The sequence below is a fragment of the Nannobrachium achirus genome (assembly GCF_963921795.1).
Source record: "Nannobrachium achirus genome assembly, chromosome: 9".
NCBI lineage: Eukaryota > Metazoa > Chordata > Actinopteri > Myctophiformes > Myctophidae > Nannobrachium > Nannobrachium achirus.
This window is the reverse complement of record NC_137818.1, coordinates 47,776,688-47,796,700: the sequence shown is the minus strand read 5'-3', so window position 1 is coordinate 47,796,700 and position 20,013 is coordinate 47,776,688. Positions and strand designations below refer to the sequence as shown.

Below are 20,013 nucleotides of genomic sequence, written 5' to 3'. Positions count from 1 at the left end.
GTATTTCAATGGGAACGGAGCGGTTTCATGCCAGTAGAGGATTTCGGCAAAAAACACTCCATACTCATTGAAACACATTAGCGGAATGGGGAATCCACCCTCATAGGTACTTTGGTGTGGGTGCAGCCTATCAAAGTATTTCTATATTGCAGTATTGATACCTTTACTTAAGTAAAACATTTGAGTACTTTTTCCACCACTGTCCCTGGTTACATTAGATGCCATGCTTCTAAAATCACATCAGTGCTTCCCTCAAATGACACTGGTACAGAATTGGCTTGTATAAAACAGAAGGAATGGAGTGAAATACCTGAGTGTTCACAGCTGATTTATGGTAGGTTCCAACTGGCCACCTGAAGAGATTCAACATTTAACACAAATACCGGTTTTTGGTGCTGAATAAAATGACGAGAATATGGACATAATCTGTGTTCAAAGGTTTATTACCTCAGATACTGCATGCGATTCACCCTCAATTTTGCAGTACAGTGAGCATGTGACCGTTAACTCACATTCATATAAACTAAACGACTGTTTAAAAGTATAACAGAACAACAAAATAAAAAATATCTACAATTGAAAAATATCTAAAGGGAGGCGCATGGTACCATGTCATGACCATGTCCTTCCCGCACCAGGCCAGGTTCAAATCCGATCCGATGCTCTTTGCTGGATATCACCCCCCCCCCCCCCCCTCCCCCCTCTTTCCCTCCTGTCTCTCTACTCACTGTCAATATCAAAATAAAGCACAAAAAGGTTGACAAAAATAATCTTAAAAGAAATAAAACATAATACAAACCGATTAAGGCCATCTGTGTAATCAGTCAATTAAAACAGTACTTGAACATACTGTTATCATACTTGACATAGATTTACACGGATGCAGTTTACAACCCTTTTTTATACATTTCAAAATCAGCCACATGACTGCTTTAACATCTGAAGCTAAAATACAATTATACATACTGTCATCGTGATTCACAGTACTAGACATTATTCTCAACTCCTGTAAACAAGTCAGTTCTCCATTCATCACAAAAGGTCTGTGCAGTGGCTAGTGTCATCATCATTGTCAAACGTTTGGCAACTTAACAAACACTGGAATGATATTCCAGAAACCTGCGTACAGTCTACTTACAGTAACCAGGCAGCCCAACAGGTTCCTTACATCTACCGTCAGATTTTAAAATTCATGAACTAAAAACCAATAGAGAACATTCAGCTACCTGACAGGAGGGAAGAAACCCTTTAAAACAAAAGCAAATTAAGAGCAATTAAAAACAGTATGGTGACGACTTTGCTGTGTACATCACAGCATACCTCGCACCTCCATAAAAAATAAAAAATAAACTGGAATTCTCCAAATACTTTCCATTACATAAAAGAAACTAACAGATCAGAAACGTTTTAAAAATAATAAATAAATCTATACAGTTGCACTAAAATCTCTTTTCCCCTGTGTCTCTGTCTGTGATTATGTGTAAGGAATGATTTGGAGGGGTTCCGTTGGGATTGTGAGTGTAGATGTGTGTAGGTGGTTGGTTCTGGTCTTATCAGCCCAGCAGTGCAGAGGTCTCGTTGTAGGTGCCATATTCTTGCTGTGGACGTTTGCGGTATATCAAGAACTGGAAGGAGATCTGAACCAGGGAGTGAATGAAAATGTTTAAGAAAAACTGGTAAAATACATAAACCTGTAGGAAGATGCTCCAACAAGCGATACAGATTTAAAATAAATAGATTCATAATAATAATAATAACACAGAGTCGGTTTGAAAGGGGATGTGCTGGCATGCTGGATTGATACCAGCAAGAAACTTCGTATTGTATTCCACACAAAAAAAAAGACATACTGTATGTAGCAAGGTATGAGAATGTTTCACTGAAAACATCCCATGTTGAAAACCTAACTAGCCGTCTCTGAATCTTTTCACAGATAAAAAGGAATGTGATTCCAGAAACACTCAAGGCAAAAAGTGACATATTCCTTGTAGGGTAACGGCCTGAGAAATACTGTCACTATGAGTGCAATGTTTGCACGACAAGCTGTAGTATGACAAAGTATACCAGTACGACGCCTCAGGTCGCGCCATGTCTTGGCCATCTGGTCAAAGGGATTTGGTTCCCCTGGCATCACAAGGATCTCCATATATGGCAATAAAAGGGATTTTGTTCCCCTGACATCACAGTGATTATATATTGGCATTCGCAGATATGGTTAATAATGATGACATCAGGGATCTCCATATATGGGCATAAAGGGGATTTGGTTCACGTGGTATCACAGGGATATCCATATATGGCAATAAAAGGGATTTGGTTCACAGGGATCTCCATATATGGCAATAAAAGGGATTTGGTTCCTGTGACATCACAGTGATGTCAGTGATGTGTCGGGGGAAGGGGAACCACAGTGTCAGGGGCGTTGCCCGTCCGTAAAACGGACAAGCTGTGCCGGTTCTGACAATAAACTGTGACCTATGGTCGCAAAAACTTGGATTAAGTAGGCTAGTTAATCAGACTAATCAATTTAGTAGATTATAAAAAGTCACATTTTTTGGGTTATTATAAAAACTAGAAGCTGGGCCGCCCTTCGGGCGGCCCAGCGTCTAGTCGGCGACCTGGCCAACTCGGGAACGATGTAAATAGAGAATGAATGCCCCGCCCTTTAATGCAAACCACATTATACCTGTTGTCATAGGACCCGTTTTGACCATCTGTTTGCCTGTGTCCATTTATGCCCATATATGGAGATATCTGTATCTGTCTGTCTGTCGGCGTCCATTTTATGTCCATATATGGAGATCACTGCAGATATAGTTCTGGGTCCATTTTATGCCCATATGCCCATATATGGAGATATCTGTCTATTTGCGTCCATTTTATGCCTGCCCCACCCTTTAATGCAAACCCCAATATACCTGTTGTCGTAGGACCCGTTTTGACCATCTGTTAGCCTTTGTCCCCACCCTTTAATGCAAACCCCAATATACCTGTTGTCATAGGACCCGTTTGGACCCTCTGTTTGCCTTCTGTTAGCCTTTGTCCCCACCCTTTAATGCAAACCCCAATATACCTGTTGTCATAGGACCCATTTTGACCATCTGTTTGCCATTGTCCCCTTATGCCCATATATGGAGATCTCTGCACACACAGTACCGGTTGCGGAAAACTCTGATGTCAGACATCAGCTCCGCATTCGGGGATTCATTTTATGCCCATACCCCTTATGCCCATATATGGAGATCTCTGCACACACAGTACTGGTTGCGGAAAACTCTGATGTCAGACATCAGTTCCCCATATATGGAGATATCTGTATCTGTCTGTCTGTCGGCGTCCATTTTATGTCCATATATGGAGATCACTGCAGATATAGTTCTGGGTCCATTTTATGCCCATATATGGAGATATCTGTCTATTTGCGTCCATTTTATGCCTGCCCCACCCTTTAATGCAAACCCCAATATACCTGTTGTCATAGGACCCGTTTTGACCATCTGTTAGCCTTTGTCCCCACCCTTTAATGCAAACCCCAATATACCTGTTGTCATAGGACCCGTTTGGACCATCTGTTTGCCTTCTGTTAGCCTTTGTCCCCACCCTTTAATGCAAACCCCAATATACCTGTTGTCATAGGACCCGTTTTGACCATCTGTTTGCCATTGTCCCCTTATGCCCATATATGGAGATCTCTGCACACACTGTACCGGTTGCGGAAAACTCTGATGTCAGACATCAGCTCCGCATTCGGGGATTCATTTTATGCCCATACCCCTTATGCCCATATATGGAGATCTCTGCACACACAGTACTGGTTGCGGAAAACTCTTATGTCAGACATCAGTTCCGCATACGGGCATTCATTTTATGCCCATATATGGAGAACGTGGGAAGAATGGTTTAGAGATACTCGGATTACATACATACATACACATTCACAGAGATTTTTTGTTGACTCATGTGGCGTACGTGATGTCAGAGCCTTTTATGAAGTGATGTCACAATGAGTCAGCGCTTCCTCCGGAACAGCCTGATGTCAACAATCAGCTCCGCATAAGGAGATTCCGAACGTTTCGCGCCGGTTTCGGAAAACCGCGAGTCGGGTCGGGTCGAGGCCCGGCACTGCACTCCGCGCGGCGGCGGGGAACGCGCGTGCCGAATCTGAAGCCGGTGGGACGAATGGTTCTCGAGATACGCGGATTACAAACAAACAAACAGACAGAGATTTGTCGCATTTATAGATAGATGTGCTTCTCGTTTATTTGATCAATAAAAAAAATAATAAACTAGAAGAAGTGCTCATCCGAGCACATGTCTCCACCAGGCCACGCGTCCTGGTGGTGCTATAATAGGCAAATGTAAAAAGGGTGGCATGTGTTCTTCACCAATCTTAGACCTTTCATGACGCCACCATGAGGCTGATTTGAACATTTTGTAGTGTAATTTCTTTGTTGGCCTTTTGCGAATGTGCGTGCACAATTTCATTACAATTGCACGCTGTGTTTGATTTGAGGCATTTTGTTCGAAACGGATCAATCCTGCAAAGTTTGGAGGCCAATCTTAGCCAATCAGGATGGAATATTTAATACGGGTCAGATCCGTCTTGATCATATGACTGTAGAGATACTGTGTACTGATTTGTGTTAATTGTGGGTAAAATTTGAAGGAGTAATATCCAAAAATGTGTCTTACATAAGTCGGCCTCCTGGTGGCGCTATAAAAGGCTGATGTGAAAAATGCAAGGAAATGTTTTTTCCTTGGCCTATAGGGAGTGCGCTTACAAAGTTTGAAACTGATCGGTGGAGTTATAGGTAATACCACAAATTGGCCTGTTATAGCGCCACCATGAGGCTGATTTAAAATTTTTGAAGTGGCATTTCTTCTTCGGCCTAGTGGGAATGTGTGTGTGCGATTTCATGTTAATTGCACTCTGCGTTTGTGATTTGAGGCATTTTGTCCAAAACGGACCAATCTTACAAACTTTGAAAGCCAATCTCAGCCAATCAGGATGGAATATGGACAATCAGACAGATCCATGTCGATCACATGACTGTAGAGATACTGTCTACCGATTTGCGTGATTTTTGGACAAAATCTGTAGGAGTAGTGTACAGAAATGTGTTTTGCAAACATCGGCCTCATGGTGGCGCTAGAACAGGGCCATCTGAAAAATGTGGGGCAGAGGTTCTGAATTGGCATCCAGGGAGTGTGTGTGGTCATTTTGGCAGCGACCAGGCCAACGGTGCCGGAGATTAGCTGGTAACAAACTCGGAGGACGGACGGACGGACGCACGCACGCACGGACGGACGCACGCACGGACAGGGGCGAAAACATACTCTCCACGAAGGCTGAGGGAGACAAAAAGTAATCAATCAATAGAATAATAGCTCCCTTAGAACAGGGGTTTTCAAAGTGGGTGACGGAGAACCCTGGGGTGCCTTGACGGCAGTCCAGGGGTGCCGCAACATCATTTGATAATATTTAGAATTTATTTGGACACTTGAAAAAATATTTAGTATCATTATAAACTTGAAGTACAAAGTTATTTTCAGTCAGTTCTAACCAAAATGGCTATTATCTCAACGTTTTCCTCGCAACATAATCACTAAAATTTCATTACTGTCGGGCAGAAACCTCTGTCGCACAAAACTAGTGAAAACAGACGATCTACAAGCTTGTGTGCTTGTAGATCTGCTGTTTTCACTAGTTTAGTAAATTTTATAGATGATAAATACAAAGCGGTTTTGAACATACAAGGTTTCCACCAGACAACGACGATATGCTATAAACATAAGGTGCTGGGAGTGAAAATTATAATGTAGGGGTGCCTCGGATTAAAAAACATATTTATGGGGTGCCCTGAGACAAAAAAAGTTTGGGAACCCCTGCCTTAGAAGATAAGCATAAGCAGCAGGTGGTGCTGGGGAGAACCCCAAACTTACCAAGACATCCAGAGTGAGAGTGCCCAGACTGCCTATGAGCCATGGCAGGTGGTGAATGATGTAGCTTCCTTCTCCCAGGCCGTCATCAGGGTTCTTCATCAGCACACTGAGGCCATACGTGGTGTTACCCAGGATGACCAGGGCGAACAGGAAGTAAGACACACCTTCAGTTGACCTCCTCTTGTACTGCAGGCACAAAGGACACTTTTGTTAGGTGAAAGTCAGAAGTCCTCCACGTTATTCAGCATTCTGTAAATGCCAGGGTGTTGTTTGCGGATTTTCTTTATCAAATGAATCCTGTCGACCCCGTTTTGGGCATATTTTCAAAAGCTATAAAATGATTTCAACAAAAGATGTTTTCGAAATAGCGAATATAGCAGATCTACAAGCTCACTAGGCATAGAGACATGTTGTGTGTGAGCATGTAGAGCTGTCATTTGTGCTATTGTTTATACAACCAGGATTGTGCCAATTCAGCAGGAGCTGCCGCAGAAATGACAAGAAATCAAATGGAAAAATTAATCAGTTTTCTTTTGCTGCTTTATTTATTATTTATTTATTTGTGTCACTGCCATCAAAGTAGCTTACCTTTGCGATGTTATAAAACATTATCCATCCATTATTTTAAAACAAATTCTTTTGGAACACTCAGACCTAGCTGTAATCGAGCCATCCTGACTGCAGGGGGCAGCCAAATGCAATGAATGAGGGTGTAAATGTCCCTCATTTTATCCAGTACTTTTGAGCATAGAAATTGATTAACTAGAAGCAGTCCATAGAAAACGTCCAGGAAGTGAATTCGACCTCCATTGTTGTTTATGTGTGGTCGAGATTTGAGAGCAGTGTTACAGGAGCTGTTTTTACTGTACAAACCTGCGCGACCCCTCATCTGCTTACAGTGCTCAAACAAGGTAAAGAACGAACGAACGGCCGTTCGTATTGGCAACAGTAACCCGCCAGAATGGGGCGAGCGTTATTGGGAGGCATTCTTCCCCTTGTAGATTTCTGACTTCTTCTTGTAAATACTAATCCTATTCTGTCTTTCTCCTGTGTCTGACAATACTTACATTAGTGTACATCTGGGGCAGTCTGGAGCAGAGGTAGAGCACTGAAGAGATAGAGCCAATAGAGAAGCCTACGATCTCCTTGGTGGTGAAAGCCTGGGGAGAGGGTGGAAGACAAATGTAAACACCAAAATAACGCTAATCGTTAATTTGAATGAATTTTAGGTCAGGATTGGCTAAGAGACCACTCACTTTAACTTGAAAACCGCTGCCAGAGACGGATAGCAAGGCACGACCTTTGAACGCGGAGGACGTCTCATCCTGTAGGTGCAGTGGTCCAGGGAAGACTGCAAGGTTAGCGCTGAAGCCCAGGACGCATACCACAGCCACCACATTCAGAATCCTACCTGGGGAGCGGAGCAGAAGTTGGGGTCATGTAGATATAGACATACTCCCTGCTTGACCACAAATGCTAATGATATTATTTAGACTGATGCTAGTTTGTTTATCTGGTATCATAGTTACTTTGTAGCACTCAATTGTTTGCTTTGCACTCCATTTACTTGACCGTTTACCCCAAGGGTGTCAAAACCTTTTCAGGTTCCATTTTGGGCCACAGGCCTATGCTAGTTATTGTTCTGGGAGCCCCAACCTTTCGATTAATAAACCATTTGAAATTGAACATACCGGTAAGCAGACATAAAAGTAGAATAATGTACCTGCTATAACTACAAACTCCAAAATTAATCATTCTCATTACATCATAATTTATTCTCAATTCATCAGAATGCTGATCACTTATCACAGTGCTGTGCATTGAACAGTGTCATTAATTTTCTATAAACATCTGGCAGGCCGGATTGTGGCCTGTGGACTGCAGGTTTGACACTCCTGATCGTTTGTTGACTAGGGTCGTTATTTACTTCCATCTTGCACTTTGTTAGACACTCTTGATAAGAGTGCCTGCTAAATGCCTAAATTGTAATATAGGTTTGCTGTCAATATTTGAAGACATGGCTGAGCAAAGATCATCAATAATCAAACAAAGAGCACAAAAACAATAACAACACCACGTTGGTAGAGGGTTCAGGGATTAACTCTTGATCTAGGGGAGCTCAGCACAGACAGTTAGCAGAAAGAAAGAGATCTTGTGCATGAATCACGTTGCCCTGAAGCTTCCTGGACTATGACACAATCCTGTGGCCGGTTAAATATAATATTTTGAAAATAAAATATAAAAAATGTACTGGTTTGTGGACTAAAGAGGTGGACACTTTTATTTTTTCTCTCTTTTCCAACAAAGCTGATGTGGAGGATAAATTATTTCAATTTGCACGCATGTTAATCAGCTGCTGGCCACATGTGGGTGTTTTTCCAAGGGCTTTTGTGGGAATGTCTAGGGAGTCATATCATATTATTATTTGTTCCCTCTCTTGATGTACCTTGCTCTTCTCTGTAACTTTGTAAATAACCTTATAGTGCTGTGCTGCCTCTGGACAACTGATTTTCCCCCTTGGGATAATAAAGGTATCTATCTATCTATCTATCTATCTATCTATCATAGCGACCTTTACAAACACTTCCAAGTAAAATAAAATGTTCAAAAGAACAAACTTTAACTTTCATTTTGAGACAAGACGCTATTGCAGAGTATAGTTAATCTATGCATGCCAATACACACAGTCACACACACGAAAAGGTAATTCAGCTAATCTCTTACACAAACATTGTTCTTCGGGAGCACTTTTGGGATGAAGCATTTATAAAGATCACTACTGCCATTTTCCGCTTGCTGTGCAAGGCAGTGTCACGTTTACAGTAGGCATGTCTCTCTAATTTGACATATGCCTAGCGATCTTCAAAACGACTTCACATATAAGTACAAAACGACCTCACAAGAACAATGCTGGTGTAACTAAGATTCACCGAACTATGTTTACATGAATAGTTTATCAAATACTATGCAACTTCACATAGACAAGACACAAGTGAAGTCTGGATGCTGGATGATGTGACTGGCCCTCGAGATACGGCTTAGCGCAGTGTTTCTCAAACACTGTGCCTGGGGGCCTTTGGTGTGCCCCTGAGGAGGGTCAAGTGTGCCCCTTGAAACTGCTTGAAAGCCAGTATTGTATTTATCATTTTAAAAATGATTTAAACTAGTGAAAACAGCCGATCTACAAGCGGTGCGAGGCGTTGTGTGCTTGTAGATCAGCTGTTTTCACTACTGTTGTGCGACAGCCTTGTATGATGAAGCAGGGCTTTACTTGCAAAGAAACGTACAAATTTGAAACTTGGAGATACAAGTTTTCTTCCCGACAGTGACGATATTTACACCCCCGCATTATGTTGGTGTGCCCATGGATTCTTGGGACATGAAAAGTGTGCCCATGCAGAAAAAAAGGTTGAGAAACACTGGCTTAGCGCACTTACTACAAAAGTGTAAAGAGGCTCCTTTTGTTTGTTATCTACATTCTTTGTTTGTTAACTACATCCTTTGAAATAAATACAGATATTCGTTCAGAATAGGGCTGTCACGATATGACATTTTACATGACGATTAATTGTCACTCAAATAATTGGCGATTAACGATTTAATTGTGTTTTTGTCGTTGATAATTACATTTCTGTTTGGCTTTTAGGCTTTGAAGTTGTACATGGTAGATATGACACATAACCTAAATATACAACGAAATTACTGACATATTTGACAACTTACTACTTAAAAAATAACTTTGATAGTGGAAATAGCCGATCTACAAGCTCACAACGCGTCGCGATGTGACGCGTTGTGAGCTTGTAGATCTGCTATTTCCACTATTTCGGACATTTTTCAACATTCACGATTATGACGATTATGACAAAATAATTGCGATAATGTCAAATAATCGCGATTAGACGATTATGTAATAATTGTGACAGCCCTAGTTCAGAAAGGGTGCTGAATATCTGAAGCTTGACAAAAGTACTAGACTTGACTTTAGGATCACAGCTTAAGTATTATCACTGATATAATTATACCATGCTGCTGTTGTTGTATTGATAATCATCTGTGTAACGTTTCATTCATGATAATACCAATCATTGTAATTATAATTTGTACTACTTATGTTCTTACTTTTTGCTTATTGTACCCTTCCTCTCTGTCCTGCCTGTGTTTCAACCATGTTGCTATGACACCTGAATTTCCCTCCGAGGACCAATAAAAGGTTTATCTCAAATTAAAAAGGTATTCAAAACAGCCCTGTAGATGAAAAATGTTTTACTTCTGCATGCAATTCATGCAGCAGAGGCTACAGACTCAGAGATTGTTTCCATTTGAGTGCTCAAGAAGGAACAGAGTGAAATGACAACTCACTGGTGTGGTCCATGTTCCTTGTTTTGTAGTAACAGTACATTGCCAGCATCAACAGGTCAGCGAAAACATAATAAACTGCTGTGTACGTCTGAAGGAGAAAGAGAGATATGTCAGTCAGCTAAGAAGAAAAGGGCAACACTCATAGGATATTTTATTGACAGATAATCCTGAATACAGAACTAAACACCTTTGCAAAAGTGCCCACTATGCATGCATAGCGGGCACTTGAGAACAGGGCACTACGAAGTGGGCTCTGTTCAAATCTGTATGTATCCCTTTGTCATAAGGAGTATGTTATGCACTTTTAATCATACATAATTTTTTTCTCAGTATATTCTATATATGTATATCCTCAAAAGTGTGCGGAAGCAGCCCGCATGCTCCACAGGGCTGCACATGTGCCCACAGCTGCACATGCACAGGCATGTACGTGTGAGACTGAGGTCAACTTACTTCGAACAATAACACATACCTGATACAAACGCACATGCACGGATGTGCCTGTGTGACCATGGCATCCCTAATCTCAAGTCACGACCAAAGACAACCACTCAAATGTCTAACAAAGTCTGCCAAGTGTAGTGCAAATTAACATAGGAATGACCCTGGCTACATAATATCAGTGGCCAGTGTGTGACCTGTACTGTAGGGTAACCCTGGATATCCATACATGGAGACGACTGGATCATAACCCAGATCTCCATAAATGGAATTGGTCAATACCTCTATATCTAACCTCACATTATGCTTTAACTACTAAAAAATAGCAAATCTGCTATTTTTTGAAAACCTTGAAAATGTGTGCAAATCTTTGAATGTGTTTTTAAAGCAAACATTAGCAATGTACATCTTTCTTTCTCTTGGTCCCTGGAACAACATAGGTATGTTCAGATGTCAAATACATATCATTCTAGGGGTTCCTTGACATGAAAAGGTTGAGCACCACTGATATAGAAACATATGTTTTTCAGAAAACCCTTAGGATTTAGAAGACATTTTTAGGTATTTTCCAGGTCTTAAATAATGGGTTATATGAAGGAGAAGAAAATGCAGCATGGCCACGATGCAATATGTATTTACAGAAGAGAAACCCAACGTTTCGATCTTTACAGCTCTTCTTCGGGGGAAAGAATGAAATAATAATGGGTTAACACCCTATGACTGGTTCAATCATTTTCGTGGATATTTTTATTTAGGTAATAGATACTACTCACTTGCAGTGGAAGTTGGTCTGCTAGGAAGGACCCAATCAGATTACAGCTGTCACCTCCCAGCCACAGAAGAAGAAACCAAATGGACAGAGCACTGTCCATGTTCCCAGTTTTGCACGAACTGTAGTACTGTCTGCAATCAAAGGCCCAACACAATTAGGGATGGGACGATAAGCGATATTATCGTTTATCGTGATAAAAAACACTCATGATAATCGTATTGTGGAGATTTATCGTGATATCGTCCTCCGTCATGCACTGGGTTCAATTCACCTTTTATTTGCCGAGCTGCCGGTACCACTTAAACTTTCTATAATTGGTAAGGTATAATTGGTAAAATTGGTAAAATAGCAGATCTACAAGCTCACAACGCGTCACAACGCGTTGTGAGCTTGTAGATCTGCTATTTTTTGCAAATGTTCCACCCCAGGATAATGAATTTTGATCTCAATAATATCGTAAACCGCGATTTCTTTTGTCACAATAATCGCGATATGACATTTTCATATTGTCCCATCCCTAAACACAATGAATGACGCCAGGTATAACAACTTGAATATTATGACAACCATAGATACTCCCAAAACAAACACACTTACGGCATTGTGGACATTATGAAGCAGAGAATGGAGAAAAGACCTATGTAGACACTAGCTAGATCTCTGCCATCTACGGCACATTCTCCAAGGCCATCCCAAATCCATTTTGTCCCATTAGGACATAGGCTAGACATGTTTCCATCGCTGCTTCCTCCAAAATGCCCCCGCGTCAGAACTCCGTCTGTCGCTGTCCACGTATTCATCTAGAGAAAGAAAAGGCCTTAGTAATGTTAAAGTGTAATAAATAACATAACACTATAACAAGCATGCAGCCTTGCATGCAGTGTACCACATCTGGCCCATTGTTGTCCCAACAGTATAACTGAATCATACAGTCAGCTGCATTTGTCCAAATAACCAATGCTTGTTTTGCTCCTACAGTTACTTGCACTAATATACATAAGTGATGATGGATACATACATTACCTCAGCTCACATTATATTAGCCTATCTTCCCATCTACTTGTCACCTAATTGTAAATTAATCTTCTTATTTATCTTCTTATTTCTCATTATAATAAAAGTATTATCTTTGGCATTATCTTGTAGTATATTATACTGCTGTTGTTGCATAGTCTAGCAGAACATGGAGCATTTTACCTGAATGAGTGACAAATAAACCCCTCTTGATTCACTGTCTAGGTGAGGGTTCATAAGGAACCTAAATCAACCTAAATCCCATTGTTCTGGTGTGAGGAGTGAGGACTATAATACAGTGCGGAAAAAAGAACCACAATGTATCACGTTAAAAGCAGGATATTGTAATTTGCGTTTCGGTTTCTGTTTTTAAATGAATGGCTCAAGAATGACAGAGGAAAAACAAAGCCGGGCATTTACGTTTATCATGCTCTACTTTTGAAGCAGTCGGCAAAACAAGACCCAGCATAGGTAGCAACTGGCCGGGGTCGCTCGCTATCCAGGACTGGAGGTGCGGCCGAAACTTTGTTTTGTAACCTGGCTATTTATCCAACGTTGTATAAAACATTATCCAATTCACAAATATGGCTGACATGGACCTAGTGGTATGTAGTAAAACGGGTTGGGGAAATGATAGTCCGCGGCGATACAACTGTTTAAATCCCACAAAGATGTTTTTGAGTAGAACATTCTGTACAATCGATGGGAAAATAAATACAGCTGTCTACATTGTTTCACAGTTTCACACATCATTTTACCACCCGTTTTAACTACAGACATCTGTAGGACTGAGACAATACCTTAACTTTGCGATATGTCGTTGGAAAATGCGTCAATAATACACATTTTCGCCGGCGACCCCCCAGTCCGTCTCCTATGGTAGGAACACTCGCGTCCGGGATGGCAAAGCCATGTGACCGTGTAAAAAGTCAACACAACAACAAGCCCAGCGGCCAGCTAGCTACTAGCCTGTAGCCACTGATACATAACAATACAGCTGGTCGGTTCAGAATATCTCTGGTCCATAGCGTTAGAAGGAGTTCTGGGCCAGAACAGAAATTAAACACATACACGAGATCAAATCAAAATACGACGAATAACTATAGTCTTAATAAATCTTACCTGCATTGCTGTAGATTGCACTAGTCCCACAAGAGCCTTTCACACGTCTGACTGCAGTGAGGAAAAACAACACAGACTGCTACAGTAAACAATTTGGTTTCGATCGACCTGATTGGTGCTCGTCCATGCAACGTCATAGAAAGAGGGCCAATCACCTGTGACTGGCTGGAGCGAAAACAAAAATATGTGGTAATAATCATGTAATATACAATAACAGTGGTGGGAAAAGTACTTTATGTTTTACTTGAGGAAAGTATCATTACTGCATTGCGGATATACAATGCAGTATGCACCCCGGTCCACTGGTGGTCCCCGGACCCGACGTTGAGAACCGTGAACAGATTCTAATAGTCTATATTGATGTTTGCCAGACTAATATTGACATTTTGCTTTTGTGTAGGACAAAGGGTCAATTTTTTTTACACCTAGAGCAGTGGTGTGAAGTAAATGTACTGTAGTGTACACTACAGTATATTTATTAGGCTACTAAAACCAGTTGGCCTACTTGTAACAGAGTAGACTACTGTTACATTGCAGCATTGATACCTTTACTTTAAGGGGAATACCACTAATTTTCAACATTGAACTATGTCATTTGTACTAGTACACGGACTACTCTATGTCAGTGTACTTTGCAAGCCAAGCCCCACAATCAATCCTCCTGTATAGGCAACACTGAAGAGGGGGGACTTTTGTCTTATTTCCAACAACTCAAAGGTAGGCTATATAAAGGAGTCCCCCCCAAAATGGAGACCATGGAGACTTGAGTTCAATAATATATTTTTTGTATTTTGTATATTATGTATAGAAAAAAACTCATTTTGGGGGTGAACTTTAATGAACATATTAGTTCAATGTTGAAAATGAGTGGTATTCCCCTTTAAAAATAACGTGAGTTGTACTTTTTCCACCACTGACTGAGTTACAACACAGAGGATTGTACTGTGAACATTTCACACATTGAGCTCACATATCAACAAGGCTTGTTAAGCGTATTTATTCGCTCATTAGTCTGCAGTCTCTGCACACTCTGCGCCCACATTAAAGGGCCTCCTGTTCTACGAACTCTGCATTGAGTGCATTCTCACAAGATGATGTGAAGAAGACGCTGCTCACCCCACATCACTCATGTTAACACTACACACAATCAACTTTTATCAACAGCTGATCAGCAGACGGATACAACGGTGTCGCATCATAGCTGTCGCATGCCCAAATTATAGCCAGATGTTTTAATTGTACTAATATTAGTTATGCTGACTATTTTTAGTTTTATGCTGGTTGGTCTTAATTGATAGCCTACTTATTTTATCTTGTGATTTTACTTTACCGATTTATTTATCGCTGTGACACATGCTGTGTTTTATCTTGTTTTCCTAAAGCACTCCTTTCGAAAAGCGCATTTTGGGTAATCGATATGCTGGAGAGGGTATCCTAATTAAGCCTATCGTTCAAAGGCAATAGGCCTAGGCTACAATGTATGCTAGTTTAATTGATGTACATTTTCACATGTAGCAATAATGTTTTGTCGTCTGGTAAATACATTCTTATTAATGTGCATTATGTGCGGTATAGTTATTGAAGACCATCTCTCAGCTGATGGCATCTTCACGTGCCACCAGGGCAAGAGGTCGCGTGCAGCGCACACATTCCGTTGCCTAATGTGTCTTGTATGTAAATTTAATTATTGATTTAGTTCTCTTGATCTAGGTAGGACTTCCGATGGCCACACATCGCATCCACGATGCATCGACAATAATGGGTTACACAATGTGACCCATTAGTCATCATTATAGATCAAGAGAACCAATCAATTATATAATAAATTAAGATAGACCGAGTAGAAAGTACGCTTACCTGCTGAGAAGTGAGAAGGCTCGTTAAGGTCACTGAAGAGGCCACTTGAATGTGCTGGAAAATGACAATCATATGCAACTAAAGCAATGAGTGACTTCCGCGACTTCAGAGAGAAATGACATGTCAGCTGACTGGTCGTGCTGCTGCTGTGCTGACTAAGCACTGATGTCAGCTCCTCCTGGAGACAACACAGTCTGTTACATTTGTTTTACAATCTGCTGAATGTTAAGGAAAAAAAATACACTTCTACCTTGCAATTCTGGTATTTTGCCAACAATGATTGGAAAAGCAGTTCCCGTTTTAATTGAGTTTTAGTTGCCTAGTAGTAGCAATGTAGAATTACTGAGACTAAAATACTTCCTTTTAAAAGGTCACTTTCACAAGTATGTAAAAAGTAACCTACTTAGTACGCAGAATGGCCCATTTAAGAATCATATTATTGGATTGTTATGAGTAATGCTATGTGATATTTTGTGATTTGTTAAAAACAAAGCTCCATATTCTGATTGTAATTATCGCTATAGAGTAGCAGCCTAAATTTGTTCAATAATATGCTCTCCCCACAACTCCAGCTCTTTGATGAACAGAACATAAAAAATTCAGGTGGGTCTCATCCAATCAGGAGACACCATTTATCAGCTATAATTTGATTTCAATTTTGTCAGCTCATATTTTTTTATCCTGCCTGTAGTGTAAAAAACATCACAAGGATGCACCTGGGACGTATCATCAGTGATGTAGCCTGGGGTCGACGGGTGTTTCGGGTCTCGCAACATCATACACCCTCGCCCAGGTGACCCAGCCGGGGTTGATCAAGTCCCGACTTACGTCCCAGTAGCTATCCACGATCAGTCCTATTAGGGAAAGACAGGGTCACCCAATGTGCTGCACCGGAACTACTCTGCCGGGATTGGGGGCACTATTCTGGCGCGTGGAAGATCCAGGCTCTATGGGTTGGCTCCTCCTACGTCTCACCAGGTCCTCTCCTGCTCTCACCAGGTTCAGGGAACCTGTGCGTTGCACCAGACCCCAATCCAAACATTCCATTCAGCTGCTGCAGTTGAATGGCCCTCCTAAAGGCCTCACCGTGGATTTGTTGGGGTCTTCGACGTTTTCAGGCCGGGGACCCCTTAGTTGAGACTGAGAGAGAGATGAAGCGGGGACCCCCACAACCTGTTAATAGATTCCATATAGTTTCATCTTTTCAGACAGCACAATCAACAGTGTATTTTGGATTCATGTCAATTTGTGTTTTCAGATATTTAACGGATAATAAATAGACTATAAATAGAACTAATAGTGTAAAAAACCATCACAAGGATGCACCTGGGACGTATCATCAGTGATGTAAGTGTACGCTCTCCAAATTGGATGAAATTGGTATCCCAACATGAAAACATTCTCTGTTTACTGAAAAGCTGGAAAGACTGAACACTTTGTAGAAATGATTACTACCAGATAGCTTTTTAACGCTTATGTGAACAAAGATAATAACTTGGAGCACATTTAATGTTGCAGCTGGTTAAGGTGGGGCTGAATTTACGACTTTGTGCTGCTGGGTAGCTTAAAGGACCAGGTCACCTCTGGGACAACCAGATCTTATTTTATTGTTGTGTGGGACACGATCAACACAATCCTGAATAATCTTTTGTGTTCAATCTGTGTTTTTAGATATGTTAGTATTTCAGCATGCTACAACTGGTCATATGATGCATTTTGCATCATGAGACCAGTTGTAGCATGCTGAAATCGGCTGAAATACTAAAATATCTAAAAACACAGATTGAACACAAAAAATAACTCAGGATTGTGTTGATCGTGTCCCACACAACAATAAAATAAGATCTGGTTGTCCCAGAGGTGACCTGGTCCTTTAACCTTTAATAATACATCACCATTTATCAGTGAATGTTTGTTGTCTTAATCTCCAAATTAACTAGTAACTAAAGCTGACAAACTAACAGTGATTTATCTGCGGAACCTATAAGGATCCATTGGCGTTTCTGGATCTCACATTGAGATATGAGTGACTTGGGGTCAAAGATAAGTCTCCCAGACACCTGAGTATCAGTTTGTGTCAACGATGTAAATACACATGGTTGACAAACCTCGAAATTACAATAAATTACATAGTGCCAATGTTGTACATTATTGCAAGAAGCCGATGAGCCTACTTAATGTAATTGAAAACCCTTAAATTGTGGTCCAATTATTCTAAGACTAATCACCACCCTAACTGACCATCCCAACCATACCCACCACCACTTTAGACACTAGGATATATTTCAAGAACAGCTTTTTATTGATGACTCACCCAAACATCTATAGGAATACTTTCATTGGGTTAGATTCTCTTATTTACACAATGCTTCCACAAAGTCATACAAATACTTGATAGTTTCATGTCAAAGTATATATATTATACATTAAGACCTGGGAATGAGAGTTTCAAATGTTTTTTTTAAAGCAACTGTCACAACAAATCTACAAACATGGTAATAGAAAAAAAAAAGGTGTGGACCGTTCATTAAATTAATTACCGCAAAACAAAATAATATTTTCAAGTCTGTACAATAGAGTCCTTGCGTGTCCACAAACTGAGGATGATGAAGGATTGCAGATCTTCAATCGTTCCGTCTTAAAAACGTCCAGACAAAGGCAGATCCCAATACGCGTCGTGACAGATAATTCCAAGGCAAGGGATGAGAGAAACGTACGATCAATCTTGTCTCTTGACATGTCGGCTTGAAAAGAAAAACGGAGAAGCGTGGCGCAGTTGAAGAGGGCGGCTGTTCCCCTCTTCTCTTGTCCTCCAACTTCAGAGATGAGTCTCGAAATCTCACTTGAAGTGCACAGCCTTTTCGTCCAATTTTAACCGCTTGCGCCTGGGCTGTATGAAGTCATCTCCAGAATCGTCTGTGGCCTCCTGCTCCTTCTCCTCCTCGGCGTCTGTGACTGCAGAGTCGTCTTCTGGTGTCTCAGGGAAGCTCTGGTCGGGGTACATCTCCAGGAGCTTCTCCTCGAAGACCATGCTCACCGCCTTGCCCGATATTGCCATCTCCGAGCCCACCTGACGAAAGGGAAGGGGCAGGGAATGTCGCAGGGAGAGGGAAGAGGAGAAAGGAGGTAGGAAGGGAGGGATTTGGAGAAAATTAGAGCTGGTTAGGAGTCTTTGTGGCAGGCCGGTCCCAGTTCAACCTTGCTGTATACAGAGACAGAGCATGGGTATCCTGCCTCCACCACCACGCCTGGCTGCCTTTCTTTACCATTTTTTATTTTGTGTCAAATACAGTAGGTCATAATGATGATGGGTCTCTTTGTTGAGTCATTCCGCACAATGCAATGATCCACCAATCTACCAGTACACTCAGACTACAGAATATTGTATTCATATTTTATGGCTTTGCTTTCTTTTCTCCCCTTCTTTTTTCAACACCAGGTAGAAACTGCGGATTCCTGCATCTGCTGGTAGACTTTTAGATCTTTTGGAATTTCAGAGACTTAGTTAAATTTGTTCCTTGTGAAATCATAATTCCAAATGAATGGTTCTGTAGCCTTGGTGGGGGGCAGGACACCCATGCTCTATTAGAAACGGCTTACCTGGTTATTAATCTGTTTCTCCTCATCATATACTTGGATTATGCGAGACATCTAAAAAAAGGGGGCAATAACAGTAAAGACAAGAAAAGCAGCAGGGAGGCAGGAGCAGAGGTTTACAGCACAGGCAGGTTAACGACCCTGTCTGCGCTGTAAGGCCTAGACTACACCTCTTAGCCAATTGAAGTGATGTCTCCATCGGTCTTGTCATGCATGCTGTTAGCATCCCACTTCCCAATTGCTGATGCTGCAGGGTCACATGCTCTATTCAAAGTCACCTGCCCCTGACTGGTGAGGAAAATGATCTGCTTGGCGTCGTCAGTTCTCAATGAGTGGCAGGCAGCAAGATCTTGTTTGCGTAAAAAACTATAGAAGGGTTCAAAACTTGGCAGGCTGACCTTATACCGCACCATGATGTAAGCGATGCAGTGCAGCTAATACAATCAATTAAGGGTATGCTAGATTTAGGTGTAATAATGTGCATTGATAATTCGGTCAGTCAATGCTTGCTACATTGTTACACCTACATCTAACACTTGTTATTAATAGTATTAGCTACAGCTGTGTTGTGTATTATAAGGTCAGCCTGCCATGTTTTATTTCTTATTTTATTTACTCTTGTAGTTTTTAGCATGTACAGGAAAACAAACTAAGTCAGCTGTGTTTTGATTAAAACTTTGTTTTACACTTTCAGTGCTTGTCGTTTCCCTCAATCAAAAGGTAACTGACGCTACCCACTTGTGTGTAGGAAGAGGGGTCCCCACCCCGATACAAAAAAGGAATCTCACAAAGTTATCAGACAGCAACAAACTGGATTACTTAACCCAGGCTCAACACTGCATTAAGTTTGATTACAGTACAAGGTACGAAACGAATAGGCTTCAAACCAGAGCCCGACTGAAATC

At 41.2% G+C, this 20,013-nt stretch overlaps 2 protein-coding genes across 5 annotated transcripts in view; both read right to left on the bottom strand.

The window, feature by feature from the left end:
- Positions 1 to 713: 713 nt before the first annotated feature.
- On the bottom strand, positions 714 to 15,588 carry slc66a1 (solute carrier family 66 member 1). Its single transcript, XM_080733578.1, has 9 exons — positions 15,512 to 15,588; positions 13,655 to 13,705; positions 12,116 to 12,318; positions 11,520 to 11,649; positions 10,306 to 10,393; positions 7,200 to 7,354; positions 7,011 to 7,103; positions 5,944 to 6,129; positions 714 to 1,637 (listed from the first exon to the last, which is right to left on the bottom strand). Exons 2-9 carry the CDS (start codon positions 13,658 to 13,660, stop codon positions 1,554 to 1,556), a joined length of 945 nt encoding a protein of 314 aa, XP_080589704.1. The 5' UTR covers positions 13,661 to 13,705; positions 15,512 to 15,588; the 3' UTR covers positions 714 to 1,553.
- Positions 15,589 to 17,921: 2,333 nt separating this feature from the next.
- The window catches only part of trim33 (tripartite motif containing 33), a gene marked incomplete at its 5' end in the record, with an annotated part of 41,646 nt that continues 39,554 nt past the window's right edge, over positions 17,922 to 20,013 (bottom strand). For 3 of the 4 annotated variants that reach the window (XM_080733241.1, XM_080733243.1, XM_080733242.1), the window contains 2 exons: positions 17,922 to 18,581; positions 19,112 to 19,162. In XM_080733241.1, the coding sequence (XP_080589367.1) occupies positions 18,351 to 18,581; positions 19,112 to 19,162 (282 nt within the window). In that variant the 3' untranslated portion in view covers positions 17,922 to 18,350. The remainder of the gene's footprint in view (positions 18,582 to 19,111; positions 19,163 to 20,013) is intronic. The other variant, XM_080733244.1, reaches the window with a different exon arrangement.